We start from the raw sequence: 19,345 nt of genomic DNA, 5'->3' as shown, positions 1-19,345 counted from the left end.
GGAAATTGAGGGGAAGAAAAGAGAGTTCATGCAAGTGGCCTCCATAAAATTTCCAAAATCTGATGATGCAGCTCTGTCTCTTGCTTACTGTATTTTTCTAACAACAGAAACTACGCACCCTAACACTTCATATTAACTCGCTTTGTCAAATTGTCGCTCCAGTTAGATTTTTTTTCCTAATTAAAAGCTAATTTTAATTTTACTATATGAAATAGCGTTTGACATCACTTATATCACATAGAAATCAATCTATTTAAAAAATCTCCGACTTTCTCCGCTCTTTCTTCCAACCAATGCTTGCCATGGCCACTGCGTCCTTGTTCTTATCTCCATATATAGAAAAGAAAGCGAACCACACTTTTCAATCCGGTCTTTTGCCATTCAAACACTTCATTTTCCCTTCTCTTGAGAAGTCTTGACATTCTTCCGAATTGCCTAGCTGTTACAGGATTTTATGAGAGCGTCATGCAGATGCTTAGCTGGTTGGTAAAAGAATTGAGAAGTAGAATGCCCCTAGTGATTTCAAACTCTATCGTCATTAACTTTTCTCTTAGAGTAAGTGACAATCTATCTTCCTTATATTATGCAAGGCGAAAAAACACGAGACTTAGAATATAAATATAAAATGACTCAAAAGATTAACTTAGGACACAATTGATGACTTCTCTAGCATCGCAAGTTCTCATGCGAGGACAGGATTCGAACATCTAGTCTTCAAGTCATGGGCTTGATGAGTCGACCAATTCCTCTATCCCACTTTTTCTCCTTTTCTTTCTTTCACTATTCTCACTTGACTTTGGTTGCTTGGCGGGATAGAACCAGCGTTTAGTGTCATGAATTTTAATTTCTCATTTATGATGGTATTATTTATAAGCCTCATATAATTATCTTATGTAAATCCCATATAATACAATACGATTGCACCATATTCAAAAAAAAAAAAAGATAAATAAAATCACCAATAAAAAAGATGGGTTCACACGTCAATTGACAGGAACATAAAAACAAACCCAAAGAACCATTAAAATTTGTGTTCGTCAAAAGTCTCTGTGTTGAATAGAAAACAAACGTACGGTTGGTTTGGTTGAAGCAGACACAATTAGCAGTTTAATTGGTGAATTGTTAATTTAATTATGATAATGAAGTCCAAGTAGTCCTCCTCCTCCTTCTCCTGGGAAATAATTTAACAATCCAAGGGGTTGTGTTGTGTTGTACCTCTTGTCTGGTACGTACAGCTGAGCTGATGTACGATTTCTTGGTCTGCCGGCTGATTGCGATTTTAAATCCAAGTTTAGTAAGCATTACCCTTTTTAAATTCGTGGCCTCAGCCTTTACCAATATTCTCGTTTTTCTTTTCTGTTTTTTAGTTGCATGGATTGACTCAATCAATCCGACGTCACTTCACATAAGATATTACAATTAAATCGCAATCAAAGCTGTTCACTTGGAAACTATATCAAAATATCAACCTTAAATTTAGATATTTTAATTGATATTTTGCCCAAATATGATTGGTCGTAGATTAATTAATAGATTACTAAATGCTATTATTATCACACACACGCACTAGCTTAGCTAGATGATGGATTGCAAAATTCAAAGTAGATCTCTAGTTCATTTACTATAATATCAACAGCCTGGGACTAAATAAAACAGGTCTCTAGTGTTATTTATAATTGTTTTCAAAATTTAACCAAATTGGGCCATCTGGCTTGCCAAAGTATTATAGGATGCTAAATCGTTTATCTTTTGTGATACCAAATAATTAAAAGTTTGATTCTTTAAGCAAATAATAGAGATTGGTTTGAATGATCAAAAAGCGGGGGTACTGATCGTTGTTTGCAAGGCAACAACTAGTTAATTATGAGTATCTCAATACGGTTGGTTGCCTATAGAAGCTAAGCTATGTTAGGTTACAATCTTTTTAAATTATAATTATTAGTCTTTTAAGATTTAGATGTTTCTTACCTCAACATTATGTAATAAAAAATATTAAATATAATTATAATATCATATTACCATCGTATGACATAATCATCTTTCTCTTAACACTAAATTAACACATTTTAAATGATTTTTTATTTTTTATTTAATTTTAATTTTATATAAAAATAAAAATTTAATATGTTATTTAATAATTATGGTATAACATTGTAAGCCCTAATGCACGGAAACAACTTGGAGAAGACATTTTCAGATTTTCGAGATGTTTCCCGTTTTGAAAACATTAAATATGGCAAAAAAAATATTTTTTGGGTCGTTTTTGTAATTTTATAAATGTTTTGGGTGGTGTTTTATAATAAATTAAACTTTTAGAAATGCATTTCGATCGACACCAAAGACCAATTAGAGACGGAAATATATTTGATTGTCTCTCACTCATCACTCCTCCTTGCATGCACCCCGAACCTAAATTATTTTACTTTGAAGTTCGAATCAAGCTCTCCACTAAATTGGTGAATTCTTCTTCTCATCTTCGATCATTCCTTTGTTGTCGATGTCGTTTCCCTATCGACGACCAATTGTTCTGTGCTACCATTGTTGAGTTGTTGCTCGGTGTGATTGCCTACTTGATGTGATTGCTAGGTGTTCATTTCTCTCTTACCATGGATTGTTTGGTGTTTATTTTCCTCTTGTCGTTGATTGCTTAATGGTGAGTGCTATACTCACATACAAAGTTTGCTTGGGCCAATTGCTCGGTGCTCAATTTCTTCTCATCATCGATTGCTTTGTGCTTGTGCCGCTATCGATTCAATTGCTCAGTGGTCATTGATTAGTGCTTTGCTCGCTTGTTAGTTTTTTTTTTAATTTATTATTTATTTTTAATTATTAAGTCGCTGTGAACGATGATGGAACTTATGTTTATTGTTGATGGTTGTTTGAATGCATTGTGAATTTTATGTTTATGTTTGTTTAAATGCATTATGAAATTTATATTTATATTTGTTTGAATGTATTATGAATTTTATTTTTGTTATATTTGTTTGAATGCATTGCATTAAGAAATTTATATTTATGTTTGCTTGAATAAATTATAGAAGAAATTTATGTTTATTTTTAGATTAAATAACTATTTTTTTTATAAATTTCTATAATAAAAATTATATTTACAAAAAAAAATTATATTTTTTTATTTATACTTTTATCCCACATTTTTATTTTTAATTTTTTTATAAAAAAATATCATTTATCCGTTTCTATACAACGTAAGCTACAAGTAGGTTAGCCCAACTTCATAGCAAAAACACACGATCTGGGCCTAATATTTTATCTGCATCTGGACTATGCCCTGCCCCAGAAGGCCCAGGCTCATAAGTCCAAGTTGTTAGCTATTATACATTGGGCTTTCAGGCCCAGAATGGTAATTGCCGGTCGTCCATTCAGAAATTGCCATTATGTATCCAAAAAAGGAAAAAAATTGCTATTGCCACACACATAATTCTAGTACCAAATAATTCTGATAGAAACAACATTTTCTCTCTTAGGTAATATTCCGAGCTTTGCAAAATAAAAGTAATTTAGTTTCGCTTCCATTAATTGATATATTAATTAATCCTGCAATGATTATTTCCTGACATGAATTATATATGCACTTCATTCAACACTAATAAGTACATAAAAATTTACATATATGAAAAATTACCTCTGTTAAAGATATAATTTCGATTTTATTAAATATGTTTAGATTAGATTATATATGATTAGAATATTAAAGAGGTTTTAGGTTTAGGGTTCGTGTCCTCCTATTTATTGTTTATTGTTCATTAATTCAATAATTGTTTTATTATTTAAAAGTTCGTATTTCTTCTTTATATAACAATATTAGAAAGGAAACTTATATGAACTTGCCTTCAATTCGTATGGGGTATTCACTTCTTAAGCAATGAGTCCTGGAATTTCCCTTCCGGGTGATTAAATTAATTAGCATTGACTATGATTACATTTATAATAATAAATGATGCAAGTTTAGTGATTCGAAAAACAACATTAAGCATATATATATATATATATATGATCTTTAGCAAAATATATACACATTTAATTTTCATAAACCTAAATGCATTAAAGATCCATATTTGCTTTGTGCTTGCCCTAATGACCCATTAACATTTAAAAGTATAAATTAAATCTAAGACCTTAATTTATTTTTTCTTTTTTTTTTTTGGGTACAATCTTAAACCCTAATTAACCTTGACATTCAAAACTTATATTTCAAGTTAAATTCATGCACACAATTTATAAATTAATAACTCTTACCCTGAGTATATAAAGAAAGATATGAATGGGGGTTTTTTTATTATTATTATTTTTAAAGATGAATGGTTCAAATTAAACAAACAAATGGTCTATATGGGGGAGGGGCTGGAGAGATAATATAAATAAGTAAGAGAGAAGAGGAGACATGACATGAGAAGTTGGCTTTTCAGCCAAAATTATCATCTATCTCCTCGCATGCTTGTGAGTTGGACCACCCCTCCTTATCATCACCTTTCTTTTGCTCTTCTTCTACTTAATTACTATGTATATTTAGTTATAATTATATATATATATATTCATGTTTCATTGTCTAAATTCGATCGAAACCAAAATGGTTGATGGCTTGATTCGATTTATATTGAATGTACTTGCTTTATATATAATTTGATTGAGTGTTATATCCATTCTATTATAAAAAAAATTAGGGTTTTGCTCTTAGGATATGGATTTATTATACCCTTCCTGACATTCGCAATAATTTTTATATATTGATGGTAATGTATCTCATTTGGGAGATATTTTCTGACTTCTTTTAAATTAATAACATTTTAGCCAATTGCGTGGCACAACCATATATCCATATTAGTTGATACACAATTAACAATTATATTACGTGTCCCTACCCAGCCACTACCCACTATGTATATCTATATATTGAGCATAAAAGAAGAAAGAAATAATCTTACATATGATGATGCTCAATTATACCATTTTGTAGGAAACCTTTTTATAACTTATATATAACATTTTATATGATAAAATAAAAATAAATTACAATGATCTACCCTCAAATTTGCATGCCTTAGCTCTGGCGACTATCCTCCACATTTCACAGAGAGAGAGAGAGAGAGAGAGAGAGAGTGCTCTTAGCACAGATCATTTCCTTGCAATCTTACAGTTGAAGCCCTAGCTCAAGAAAGTGGCTCACAGAAACGTGGCGGCTTCTGGTAGCTCATTGGAGGATTTGGTCATTGGACGAAGGTGAAGCCACGCCCGATCTGAAATTCATCTTGAGTCTGAGGAAAATGTCTTCTGGTAGCTCGCTGACAATCTCCTGCTATTTTTAAACTAGATCATTCGCCCTTTGCGCCCGAAAAAATCTCACCATTTCAGGACCCGTCACAAGCTCGATCATCCAGGAGAGTACGGCGCCAAAGCCAATGCTGCTTTTGATAGCCCAAAATAGGTCTTCTGCCGTGGTCGCTCGGTATAAGATTTTCCCATCCACGTCCACAATGTGAGCATCAACAAGAAGTTATATTTCCTCGTCAGCACGCCGAGCCTACCTTTAAGAAAAAAAGAGAACTGAGGGTGATGAACCAACGCCTCCTTGCGTGAAAAATGGTGAGCAGAAAAAGAAGAAGAAATTGTTTTGTGAACCTCCTGTTGTATTTCATTCGGTTGCCATGGTATATATAGGTAGATTTACAAGATTCAAATATATATAAAAATAAGAAACTAACTCCTTTGTTACAATAATTGTAAGCCTAAAAAATTGGACTGTTATGAATTTTGAATTCAAATATCAAAAACTAATAATTAAAAGCCTAAAAGATTGGACTGATATGGACTCTTTTGATTTTTGTTCAATACTCCCCCTCAAGTTGGAGTTGAGATTGAAATGTCAAGAACACCCAACTTGTGAAGTAGTCAGCAATAAGAGTCATCGCCAAGTGATTTGGTAAAAAGGTTCACCAATTGGTCACTAGATCATAAGTAGGAAGGAGCAAGAAGACTTGCTTGAATTTGTTAAAAATAACAATCAATTTCAATATATTTGGTGTGTTCGTGGAAGACAAGATTTTCGGTAATGTGAATAACAGCTTGGCTATCACAATAAACTGGAATTGGTTGTGGATGCTTAATACCAAGATCTAAGAGAAGATATTTTAACCATTGCAACTCAGAAGTAAGTATAGCAAGGGAACGATATTTGCTTTTATAGAAAAACGAGAAATTGTTACTTGTTTCTTGGTTTTTCAAGAAGTAGGAGAACCTATATCATGGTCAAATAATTACTAGTGGTGGAGCGAAATAAGACAGTTGGCCCAATCAAAGTTAGAGTATCCGACTAAAATAATAGAACTAGCTGCAGGAAGAAATAAACCTTTACCAACACTACCTTTAAGATAATAAAGAACTCGGTTAGCAGCATTAAGTTGGGAGGAATATGGAGATTGTATGAATTGACAAAGAGTGTTTACAACATATTGAATATTAGGTCATGTTAAAGTGATATAAAAGACAATTGACGAGTCGATGATAGATTCTGGATCGAGAAGGGGATCGAGTACCATCTTTTGGTTGTAAGCGAAGATGTTGTTCCATAGGAAAATGTGATGGTTGAGAACCAGTCATACTAGAATTGGATAGTACGTATGTCAAGATTATATTTACGTTAACACAAAAAAATTCTTTGTTTAGAGCGAATACTATTTCAATATCTAAAAAATATTGAAGATTGCCAAGATCTTTTATTGAGAAAAGATTGAACAAGAAATTGCTTGATGTCAGAGATGACATCATCATTATTTCTAGTGATAATAATATTATCGATATAGATAAGAACAAAAAAAAAAAAGTCTGATAATGAATATAAGTGAAAATATTATAGTCGAAAGTAGATTGACCAAAACCTCAGCAAATAAAAGTGGTTGAAAATTTGGAAAACCATTGATGAGAAGCCTATTTAAAACCATAGATAGATTCATTTAATTTGCATACAACTCCCCTTACGATAAAATCTAGGAGGAAGTTTCATATAAACTTTTTCATTGAGATCTCCTTGAAGAAAAATATTGCTGACATTAAGTTGGTGTAATGACCAATTTATAATGACAAATTTATATTAATATTGGATGAAAATCAATGACTCCATAGTAGTCCTAGGCTAGTCTTCTCCATTGTATGGTGGCTTGGTCATGGAAGAGAGAGAGAGAGAGAGAGAGAGAGAGAGAGAGAGAGAGAGAGAGAGAGAGAGAGAGAGAGAGAGAGAGAGAGAGAGAGAGAGAGAGTTTAATTTTCAAAAATCATAATGCTGAATATTGAAAATGGTTAAGTAATATTAAATATACATTATTTTCAGATAAAATGCACCTATTATATTTTGTTTTTAATTTCTAAATAATTTTATTAATTAAAAATAAATGTTTCACTATTTAATTAACTATTGATAGAGTTGTTTGGATGTTAAAAACAAAATATAATAAATATTTCTTATCTTAAAATAATATTCATTTATTGTTACTTAACCATTACTCTTAAACAATTTACTAAAACTGAATAATGACATAGATATTAACGAAATTAAATTTTGTTAAGTTATTACTAAATTTTGTTAAAAAATATTACTTATTTTTTACTTAGACTTAAAAGAGGTATAGAATACATATTTCTCGTTTTTGTTGACAATTACAAAGATGATGAAGATGGCCTCTCCTAATTGGTTCTTTCAATAATGTTTCTAGGTGTAGTTTAATTTATGGTTTATTTCTTAGTTTTATTTTAGATTTGATCGTATTTGTTTATTTTTGTTGTATTAATTCTTTTGCTGCCAGTGCCTTGCACTTATTGTGTTAAATGGCCTTGGTATCATTTGTCTATGGGTCATTTTAAACCCCCTCTCTAGAGTGTTTTAAGCTAATTATTAAATTAGCCCTTTTAATTGCCATGCCATGGTAATTTGATGTTTTGGCTTTCCTATTTGAAAACCTCCCAAATATTATTTGCCCTTAATTTCTAGCTAATGCTTAATGGAGTTTAGTGGTAATTAATATATCTCATTTTGTGTTTTGTAGGTTTTGGTCGCTTTCTCTAAGTAGTCAATCTTTTCTTTCGTATCTCTCATTTTATACTCTACCCTTAATATTTCTTTGTGAGCAAGAAAAAAAAAAAAAAATCAGATACATTTTTGTAAAAAAATAATTTGAATTAATAGAGAGAAGGGCTGTGAGGCATTGTGTTGACATTAGGGTTTATTTTCTTACCTACCAAACAAGGCATCATACTTAACATGCCATTTTGCTTTCATCATAAACCCAAACTACATTAATGCTGGATTTTCTTGAAACCCCTGCCCCCAACTATAATTATTTTTATTAATGTGCTTACAATCATCATCGTCACTTTTTTTTTTTTTTTTTATTGTCAACTGTAAAACTATATATTGTGAACCCTATGTACAATTAAAAGGTATATATGTATGTATTACTTGACCTTCAAAATTATGAGATGTCACGTTTTCATAGCTCAAAGGGTTAACATCGATCAATAATCTTCTAAAGTTCAACTTTAGCTAGAAAAATAATTACCTCTATGACACTGGAATTTAAAATTGTCAATCACTATTTAATCAAACATTAGCAGTCACTTTAGGCCGGCAAGATATACTAAATAAACTGTCCTTTTTTTTTTTTTTTTTTACTTCATTTTTCTGACAGACCAGTCACGCTGGGTTGTCTGCAAATTCCTCAAGATAAAAATTGGGGATGATGGTAATCATAGGACAGTCCACTTGGACAAGTTTTATTGCTTTTTGTTTCTTGAATCTTATAAATTATTACTGCCATAATTGGCATTATTGCAGTGAAGGAGACACATAAACCAAAAACTCTAATCATAGTCCCCTCTTGCTAATCAGACATCATTTTTTTTTTTTAAGTGCTAATCAGACATCATTACTCTTTACATTTCCCATTCCCAACTTAGAAATCTCCAACACTCCATGAGCCCTGAAATTAATTAAAAGACAAAACCCCCAAAAATTAATGATAATCATTGGCCATTAGGCCACGAGCAACAAACATTAATTATACAATGCTAAGTGAATGGCAGATAGGTCAGAGGCACAGTTGACCACCCATTAAAAGTCAAATAGTCAACCATCCATCCAAATTTTTTTTAAGACAATTTTCCATGATCTTTTGAATGCATGATAATTAATTTATGCCTGCATGTGGATGAAGTTCCGCAATTTTTTCCCTTTATTTTTTTATAAATTATTTATTAACAAAGGCACTTTTCTGGAATTTCACGAAGTCCAGAATATAAACTTCATGTAAAAAGTTATTAAGAGTCAAAACACAAATTCATTTTTAGAATTTCATAATTTTCGTTCCAAAAACAGCAAAATTACAAGAAGCAAAAGACCAAAAACTCATAAAACACAATCAAGCAGGCCCTCTGGCTCATATGTGTCTGTTGTTCAAACGATGTGATGTGGGATATTTAAGGTAAAATACAAATTGACATCTTTCTTTTTTTTACTCAAAATGCATTACCTATTTCATTTTCCTACAAAAAAATTCAATAAACTTGCTATAGAACAAATATTTAATTAAAATCTTATAAGCTGGTGAGGGGTCATATTTGTTGATGTTTGTTATACACATTATAAGATATATATGTATATATACAGGCACGAAACTTATGGCCTACTAGTATTCATATTGCTCAAGCTTTACTCCATACCTATAGCTGTTGGTATACATGCTGTTCGAAAAGACTGGGTCCTATAACCACATTTTTCAAACTATCATCATAACGCAATATATAATAGTTTAATGATATTTTCATAATATTATTATTGCATCAGAAATATCACCAAAATGTATCATGTTTTAATTATAAATTATTTTGATATTTTTTTAAAATTTTATATAAATCTTTTTTACATAAATACAATATATATATAATTAATATAAAAAGTATATTTGTTAGAGAACATGCAACTATAGCATATAGCAATATCTTTGGGGTTGCTTTCTTCAAGGTGGTCACTGAGTTTTCAGTCATCTTTCCTGAAATTTACAGTTTACAGTTCGAGCCAAACATCATGGCTTAAACCTAAATTTTGGAAAAGGATTTCCTAGTATCCATTTTCTTTTTTATATAAATCAGACATTTTTTAAAATTTTCATTATTCATAATTAAAAATTCATACCATTAATTAATTTTAAATTATATACTAAATAAAGTCAGTGAGAACAGTAGCTCTAAAAAAACATAAATAGGAGTAGGGTGGGGTTAATTTGAGATACATATATATAGTGTGCAAATTAAGGTGGGGAATATGGCAAGTGAGTGAATGATCCTATATGTATGTGTCTCGTCTTTTTCAGCATAAATTAGAATTTGATTTAGTAGATTTTGATGCATATATATATATATAAAATTGAAATTGAATGATTAAAAGTGGGTGGTTGAATGGATGGATGGATGGCATGCCCATTGCCCACTACCATGTCCATATATATATATATGCCATGCACCACGAATCAACACACACAACACAACACAGGCAAGAGCAGATCGATGTTTAATGGTTTCTAGTGTTTTATGTTAGAGCCCACTTTATCCATGTTAAGAATGCACACGCTAGCTCGTGCCTGCTTGGCTATGTCTTTCTTTTTAATTTATAATTAATCGAGCCCATCCATTGATAAATGTTGATATTTATTGTTGTTCTAGTAACCAAAAAAGAAATGTAAAACCCAGTAGATCCAATGTTATTAGTTATAATTCTAAACAAATGAATTCTCTTGTTATTTGCTAGGCTGTCATGGAAAGAGACCAGAAATTATACAAAAATTACAAGTGCGGAAAATGAAAACCTTTTATATTGAATGAAATTATTATACAAAGGTTAACTTATAAGGGAATACAAATTATACAAAATCTATATTTGTGAAAATAAGAATTGGTGATCGAATCGTAAATGGTAGTCGTAATTAAGATTAGTGTAGGACTGAAAATCTTTGAATATATTTTCAAATGAATAAAAGGTATCAACTAAACTAATGGGAAGTAATCAGTAGCATATATAGAACAATAAAATGGAGGGAGGAGAAGTGATCAGTTTATGAGTGAAATTTTAGTGAGAAAGGACAAAATTAACAAGAAGAGAAGAAATGGAGGGAGGAGCATGGAATCTTACAGTGGGGGAAATAAACAAGAACACATAATATAGTGGTTGAGGATGCAAGAGCTAGCTAGCATAGAAAGAAGAAATGGAGGTGGAGGTAGGGAGGGAGAAGCAGTGACTAATTCCCAGACGAATTAAGAGAGGATAGAGCAGCGGCTAGCTAGCTAGGGTTTGAAGAACATCGATCCCACGAAACACCAACTTTCAAAATCTCTATTTTAATGCTGAGCCAAAGGCAGCATTGATAAAAGAAATTCAAATTAATTACAAAGTGCCAGAGCTACGCATGATCATCATCAACTTGCCTCAGCAGCAAAGCGAGTCTTGTTGGAACTCTTTGTTCCAAAATGTGTACAACATGTGATGAAGAAGCAGCCTTCTCTCCTTAATTATTTAATTTGTAGCTTAATTTGTTTTGTTTGGTTCTTCTTAATTAATTTGTATATAAATTCAATACTAAGCTTTAATTTAGTTCTATTATCAAATCTACATTACCATTGTATATATGTATAAAATATATATATATATAATAGTCAAATAGCACTCACTGACGTCAGCCAAAAAGTCTTCACACCATATTATTAATTCTACATGAAATTTTAATCATTAGCAAATCCAATTGCTAAATTCGAGAAAATTAATTAAATTCCCATAAATGATTTGTACGTACTTATTAAATTCCAACAATCACCGGCCGGGGCACGCCCATTTGTGTTTGTGTTGGCTGACCCCATTAATTGGCCTCCAACAAAGATAAAAGGGGAAAGGAGGAGTAAGTGTCGCTTCTATTTCTATAATTTTATGAATAATTATTATGTAATTAACGCAAACATAAGAGATAATATTATAATTTTCTCTTAAAAGAGTTTCAACTTTGGAAATATTGAAAAAATTAAAACTTTATTCCTCTACTCTACTGGCGCCACCTCAGCATTTTGGTGGCCTGAGTGACACTTGTCCCACGTGTGTGTCTTTTGCTTCACTTCTCCACTACAAGCCTTGTTCCCATTTTAAACTATTAATTAATAACCAATTCCCAAATAGAATATTAATAATAAATTTATACTCTCTCTCTCTCTCTCTCTCTCGGCCCTTTTTCCTTAACAACAACAGGCCAATGCCATGACCCGCCCCGCTTCAGAGCAAAAGTGCGGGCGCAGATTAACTTATCGGCACACACACACAAGCACTCCAGCTTTCTTTATTAAATCGAAAACACCCGCCACGTGTCGCCTCCGCAATGGATCAGCGTCTCCAGATGAAAAAAAGCGCCCTCGAAAGGTGGGCCCCCACTTCGCAAGAACGGGATAACGGTGCGGGCCCCGCCTCGCACAAACTGGCCAGCCACGAAAGAACAGCAATTGTTTATAAATGTGGGCCTGATGATTGAAAGCCTGGCCCACGCCGGACCGCCCGCTGCCACGTACTCGGCACAGCAGATCATCATTCCGTTTTGTGGGGCCCGCCCTCCACCAGTATTCCCTGCCACAGAACTCGGCTCGGCTCGGCTATTAGCCGATTGTCCTGTGTATTTGGCGAAGGGTCGCTGTCAGGTTCCATTAAGTCGGTCCCGTGGGGCCCATGGCTCGTCGAAAGTTTGGGAAATATATTAAAAAAGTACGACAAAATGAGACCAGCCAACCAGAGGTTGCTGGTGAGGACTTGAAGTAATATTATATTGCAGTTAAAACCTTAAAAATGGGTTTGCTTTTATGCCAAACCTCTCTCTTGGGTTTGGCTTGGGCCACAGCTGACAGCTCCAGCTCAGCTCAGCTCAGCTCAGCTCAGCTCGGCAGCAACTTGCACGTTTAACAGCTCCGTAATGATGCAGTACCCCGTTATCTCCTTTACCTCATTCGTCTCAATTATTTTGTTTATTTATTATAATTTTGAGACAGAATAATGTAATGTAATTCATCAACAATTATATAAATATATATATATATAAATATCATGTTCCCTCTTGATTCTCATGTAAAAACATTATAAAATATTAAGATAAAAGGATAATTAACTAATTATTATATCATGTTACTGTCAAATATGATTAATTCTCTCATTGCAATATCTTCACGACATTGCCTTTGATATCTTTTTTTTTTTTTTTTTGTGTGTGTGTGATTTTATTTTTCCTTATCAATTTAATTAAATAAAATAAAATAGCTAATAACAATATATACTTGTGATCGATAGTATTATTGTTATGCCTCCTATAGTCAATTTATAAGTAACTTAATTATATACCTATAAATATATATATTCTAACTCCCCACTAATATCTAATTTATCTGTGACCATATATCTTCTAGTGTGCCTTATTTTCTTATGAAAATACAATCGGTATTTAAGGCGATGAGCAAAGTAAGGCTTATGAAATTCAAGGTTGAGATCTTATCCTCAATAATATCAGTAATACTATCTATAATTAAATTAAAACAATAGTGAAATGTAGTGCATGTCACATATATATATATATTTATATATAGTGTGACATATAGATCATAACACAATTTAAGGACACTGGGTTCTTATTATTAATTAATTTAATAAAGAAATTAAAATTAATATTGATTATATATGCACACATTAGAAAGAGTTTGTTTTTTGTTTTTGGTCTTGGAAAGAGAAAGCAATTATTATGAATTGTATATAGATACACGCAATATCCCAGAAATAATTGATAGCAAGTGAATACACGAGAACTTATTTGTAAACTTATCCCAAGAGAGAATATGAAGAGAGATTCTATTGGTTTGGTTGTGAAGGGCGGGTTTTAGAAGGGTCCAGGCGATCCATGCCACGAGTTTTACTTGTTTACAAATATTTCATCCTCTAGCTAGCTACATATACCTCTCTCTCTCTCTCTCTCTCTCTCTCTCTCTCTCTCTCTCTCTTATATTATAGCAAGCTGCAGAGAGAGATTCATATCACTTTTCCGGTGTCTCCATCCGTTGCTGGTGGGAGGGCGGTGGAGTTCACCGCCACCATTTTCCGCCTCCCCTTTTTATCGCGCCCGAAGCTTTTGCAGCAATCCAGCTCCAAGCTAGCAGCTACTCAAAGATAAAGAAGGTAATATTGATGATGTTTCCATATTATATACATTATATTTACATATATATGTAGACAGTTCATATATATGAGATGGAAGGAACTGGCGTGATCATCAGATCAGAGATCGATATAATGATGTCATCCCTGTGTTTCTTCTCGTCCTCGTCGATCCTTTCTGTGTTTCTTATTTAGCCCTGCCTCTTCCCCTTTCCGGTTTCCCATTCCCCCTCCAAACCTAACCCTTTCCTTCACTTCCTTGGGATCTGATCATCTTTTCTTTCTTTCTGCACGGCCTTTTCTTTTGGGCTCAGTTCACTTCATTTCCCAAGGGAGGGAGAGAGAGAGGGAGAGAGAGAGAGCTCTCTTTTTCTTTCCCCAACATTCTTTCTTTGGCTCCTTCTTTTGTCTGGTTCAGTGCCGGCTTAAAAGGTCGCAGAACTAAAAGCGCCCAAAAGACTCTTTTTTCGATTCATTGACACCAGATCTGAGCAACTGGTGAGACCTGGATAGAGACTGTCTGCTACTGTGGAAAACTATCAAAGGTTGCAACTTCTTCGTTTCTTTAATTTCATTCACTCCTTCTCCTTCTTCTTCTTCTTTATCCGTTCCTTTATTTTATATTACTTTTGTTCTCTAATGCTTCTGAGTTGTCTGTAGATAACTTTGCATAGTATAGTTCAAAGAAACTATAACTTTTATCACCGGAGAAATACTAGTGGAGGGTTTCTAAAGAAGGAATCATTCAATGATCTCACCGTTAATTTTATTCTGCCGTTTCTTGCTTAATATATTCTTGTTTTTTCTTGGTAAGTTCTTGTTAATTTTTATATATTCATACGTGTAAATACTTGGCCAACAAGTCGCAGAAATCTCATAAATTGGTTTCCTTTCGACAGTTCTTCTCTGGGTACTTTTTCTTTTTCTCCTTGTTGCGATTGTCTTCACTTTCTCCAGAAATATTTCAGTTTTCTTGCTTCATTTCCTGAATAATGTCAATAAAACAAGAATACGCACATGATTCTCCATTTCTCTTTCTTCACTAGTTTTCTCCTTATTATCACTTCCTCCTAGCAAGATCTCTCCCATAATTCTACGAAAAAGCTGTATATTAAACGTCGAAGAATACAAGTTAATGAAAATCATTGAGACTCGTTTCAAGATTTGATCGATACAATCCAAATTATAAGCCCTTGTTCTTGTTTGTATAGCTCCATTTGCTGATGTTGTATATTTATGCAAGTAATTAACAGCTCTTAGATATAATTTTATTTATGATCGATGCGCCATGATTTTCATACTTGTTTATTTGTTTTCTCGTACACAACTTGCTGTCTGAATTTCCAAAAGTAAAGGTATTGCATTTTGATTGCGCATTCTTAACCGGCATTCACTTTTATGAGTGGAGTCAACACCTTTTCGATTATTAGTTCCATTCATGTAATTACATATGCCTCAAGCACAAGCAAACTTGAGTTTGTTCTTTCTAGGAAATCCATATTTTTTATCCAGAGAGCGAGGCAGAAGCTTTACTTCAGATTTTTCAATACTCAACTTTTCTTAGGCTTTGTATATTCGTACAATTGATAAGATTGAAAGTTTATGCCTTCTGTTACGTGTATAGACTTTAGAAAATGTGGAACGAACAACGGGTTTACTTCATCTTGGCAGTCCTTTCATGAACGCTTTCTGGATTTATGGTTGGCATGCATATGTAAGTCATAAAATGCATATGAAGATGACTGATCCCCTCACAGTTTACTTTCTTCTTCTTCTTCTTCTTCTTCTTCTTCTTCTTCTTCTTCTTCTTCTCTCTGTCTCTCTCTCTCTCTCTCGGTAAGATAATCAAACTAGGAGAGTAGCTCTGTACTAGAGGTTCTAAAAATCTAGGGATATCTGGGGGCCAGAGGGATCCTGAGAATTTGTCTCTTCTTGACCAGACGGGGAGCTCATGGACTGCTATATATGTAATGCCTTCCCTTCCGGGATACAGATTTCTTTGTGTGTTTCATTTTGTAGGATTAAATTTTTGTTATCATTCTCATGAATTCATTTTCTGTGTAGTACTAGTATTACAAGCAAGTCTTCTCTCACCGTGAGGGCAGCATTAGAAAACTGTTATACTTTTCCTGAGATAGGTCATATTAAATAAACATTTCATGGCATAATATTGAGCTTCGAAAAGTTCACTTAAGCTTCAAATTAGAATTTAATGTATAAACCGCGCTTTTATGTCACTATACCCTATAGTTCAAACAACTGATAGGGTGTTCAATTATAATGCAGGTGTCTAAACAGACTTGGGAAAATATGAATACTTTTTCGCATGTTCCTCCAGGCTTTAGATTCCATCCTACAGATGAAGAACTGGTCGATTACTACCTTAGGAAGAAAGTTGCCTCAAGAAGGATTGACCTGGATGTCATCAAAGATGTAGATCTTTACAAGATTGAGCCATGGGATCTTCAAGGTAACATTTATTCTTCTGATCAATCTATCACCAGGGTTTTATTGCAGCATATATAAAAGGGTACTGTTATATTATATACAAACATATTAATTTGATATTGTTTCTAATTTCTGTAATTTTGCTTGACTAAATAAATGTGAACAGAACTATGCAAAATTGGGACTGAGGAGCAGAATGATTGGTATTTCTTTAGCCATAAAGACAAGAAATATCCAACTGGAACTCGCACCAACAGAGCTACAAAAGCAGGATTTTGGAAGGCTACAGGAAGAGACAAGGCTATTTACTCCAAGCATAGTTTAATTGGCATGAGAAAGACTTTGGTGTTCTATAAAGGTCGAGCCCCGAATGGACAAAAGTCCGACTGGATAATGCACGAGTATAGGCTAGAAACCAATGAAAATGGGACGACTCAGGCAAGTAACGAAAACTATATACATCCTTCAATTCAGCCAGAAAAACTTTGAATCTATGCCTCAAATTTGCATATTATACTATGCAAACTCGTCCTCAATACTTAAAGGCTCTTTTGGTAGCTAAGGGCTTCAGAGGACTGTCAATAATCTTGAACTAAAACAATTGTCAAAATGGTGGCTGCAAAAAGGAAAAAGACAAGAAAAATGAAAGAAAGATGATTCTTTAAATAATTGAAAAGTTAAAAGTCATTGGACCTTTATTTCTACAAGGAAGTACAGATATAGAGGAAAGACAAAATTTAGAGGACTAAATGATGATATTTACTAGTGCTGTGCTTTTCTATCTTCTTAGTTTTAGAACTTGAATAATTAAGTGTTCTGATGATATTGCAAAACTCTACCAGGAAGAAGGATGGGTTGTCTGTAGGGTGTTCAAGAAGCGACTGACCACAGTGCGCAAAATGGATGAACATGGATCGCCATATTGGTACGATGATCACGTCTCATTCATGCCGGATTTTGATTCACCCAGACAGATATCTCAGCCCTATACTCCATACCATCATCGTTATTCCTGCAAGCAAGAGCTTCAATTGCAGTACAATGTGCCTCAAGACCCCTTCCTCCAGCTCCCTCAATTGGAAAGTCCCAAAGTTGCACAGTCCACTGAAACCTATAACTCTCTAGCACCCTACGGTATTGATAGGACTGTAAGTGGAAGCAATTGGCAGTCCTCAACACTTGCACCAGAAGAAACGTTACAGAACGACAATCAACAAAATTCCAACTTGGTTTACAGCAACAATGAGCACGCAGCAGATCAGGTGACTGATTGGCGAGTCCTTGACAAACTTGTCGCGTCTCAACTCAGCCAAGAAGATGCATCTAAGGAGAACAGCTACGCGGTCGCGGACTCGGCTTCGTTTCAAGTGGCTGAACATATTGACATGCTGCTCAGTGACTCCAAGAAGCAAGATATGGATTCAGAATATGCATCACTATCCAACCCCACGTGCCCAATTGATCTGTGGAAGTGAAAGCATATATATCTTATAATAACTAGGCATATATATATATATATCTTATTAATAGCAAACTATATATGATATCTAAAAGAAAACAATCCTAAGTTCCAGTTGCTGTAAATAATAAAACTAAATTAAACCTGGTAATGATTTGGCTGGTGCATATCTGTTACGTACCGTTGTACTGATAAATATTAGGCAGCTACTAATTAAACCAGAGATCCATTTTGCAAGGAACTTAACTATATTTAGGTGGAATTTATATCTTACCGCCATGGGATTGACTAAGCAACTGTTGATGTATTTTTGTTTTTTTCCCTTTGCTGCAGTTCCATATGATAATGGAAATGTTTATTGTAGAATCCCTTTGTTGCAGTTATTATTTTCCTGTTATTTGACGTGAATCTAGAAATTTGGCCTCTTAAATACAGGTTCTCCACCATCACTTGTTCCGCAAACTACATGCATGCATGCTGAAGAAGAAGATAGTTGCAATGCGGTGTCAAGAAAAAGGTGATAACCATTTTGAATTTGTAAAGAACTGATATTGAATAACAGATAAAAAATTAAGGAACAACGAATTGAACTAATGAAATTTTTTATGTTTTAGCCCAAACCTGGCAATAAATCGAATAAGAGTATTGGTGTGCTAGTATAAACCAGAATGGAACTTTTTAGCCAGAAACGAGCTATAGGTTAATACCAAATCAAACATGTAAGGGTAAATACATAGGCATGCGCACAATGGCCTACAAATCAGAGAGAAATTGAAGAGTACTCACTCTAACTTTACAAACTATGTTCCCCAGATAAGCATGTAGAAATCTCTATATGAATTTTGTCTCAAGAGGTTTGATAATGGTTTCGGACCAACACCTGGGGGGTGATTACCTTTTTTATTGGCAGATAACACTTCAATAATAAAGTTATATAAATCTAGCCAAAAAAAAGAAGATAAAAGTTATATAAAGAAACTATTTAATCTTTTCATGGTCTAAGCGGTTAGTGATTTTGGGATAATTAACTGGAACCAAAGGGAAATCACATATATAGCACTGATAAACAATGGCCAAAGAGAAGAAAATTTTGGATAGAAAGTTATAGCAAATATTGAAGTCATTAGCCCGGGATCGATACTATTAGAGCCTTTTTATGGTATGTTACTCTCAAGCAATGGCCAAAAATGCATGTAAGATAACAGAAGTAT

General features: G+C 33.5%; 1 protein-coding gene across 2 annotated transcripts; it reads left to right on the top strand.

The window, feature by feature from the left end:
- The first annotated feature begins 13,954 nt into the window (after window positions 1-13,954).
- LOC127814051 (NAC domain-containing protein 7) lies at window positions 13,955-18,441 on the top strand. Of its 2 annotated transcripts, none has more exons than XM_052355273.1 (4): window positions 13,955-14,248; window positions 16,514-16,697; window positions 16,842-17,113; window positions 17,518-18,441. In XM_052355273.1, exons 2-4 carry the CDS (start codon window positions 16,538-16,540, stop codon window positions 18,148-18,150), a joined length of 1,065 nt encoding a protein of 354 aa, XP_052211233.1. In that variant the 5' UTR covers window positions 13,955-14,248; window positions 16,514-16,537; the 3' UTR covers window positions 18,151-18,441. The 2 variants fall into 2 exon arrangements, with proteins under 2 accessions (XP_052211233.1, XP_052211234.1); XM_052355274.1 differs by lacking the exon at window positions 13,955-14,248 and adding an exon at window positions 14,262-14,772.
- The last annotated feature ends 904 nt before the right edge of the window (window positions 18,442-19,345 follow it).

Source organism: Diospyros lotus, chromosome 12 (assembly GCF_014633365.1).
Source record: "Diospyros lotus cultivar Yz01 chromosome 12, ASM1463336v1, whole genome shotgun sequence".
Lineage (NCBI taxonomy): Eukaryota > Viridiplantae > Streptophyta > Magnoliopsida > Ericales > Ebenaceae > Diospyros > Diospyros lotus.
Note: the sequence above shows the minus strand (reverse complement) of the source record. Positions and strands in the feature narration are given on the sequence as shown.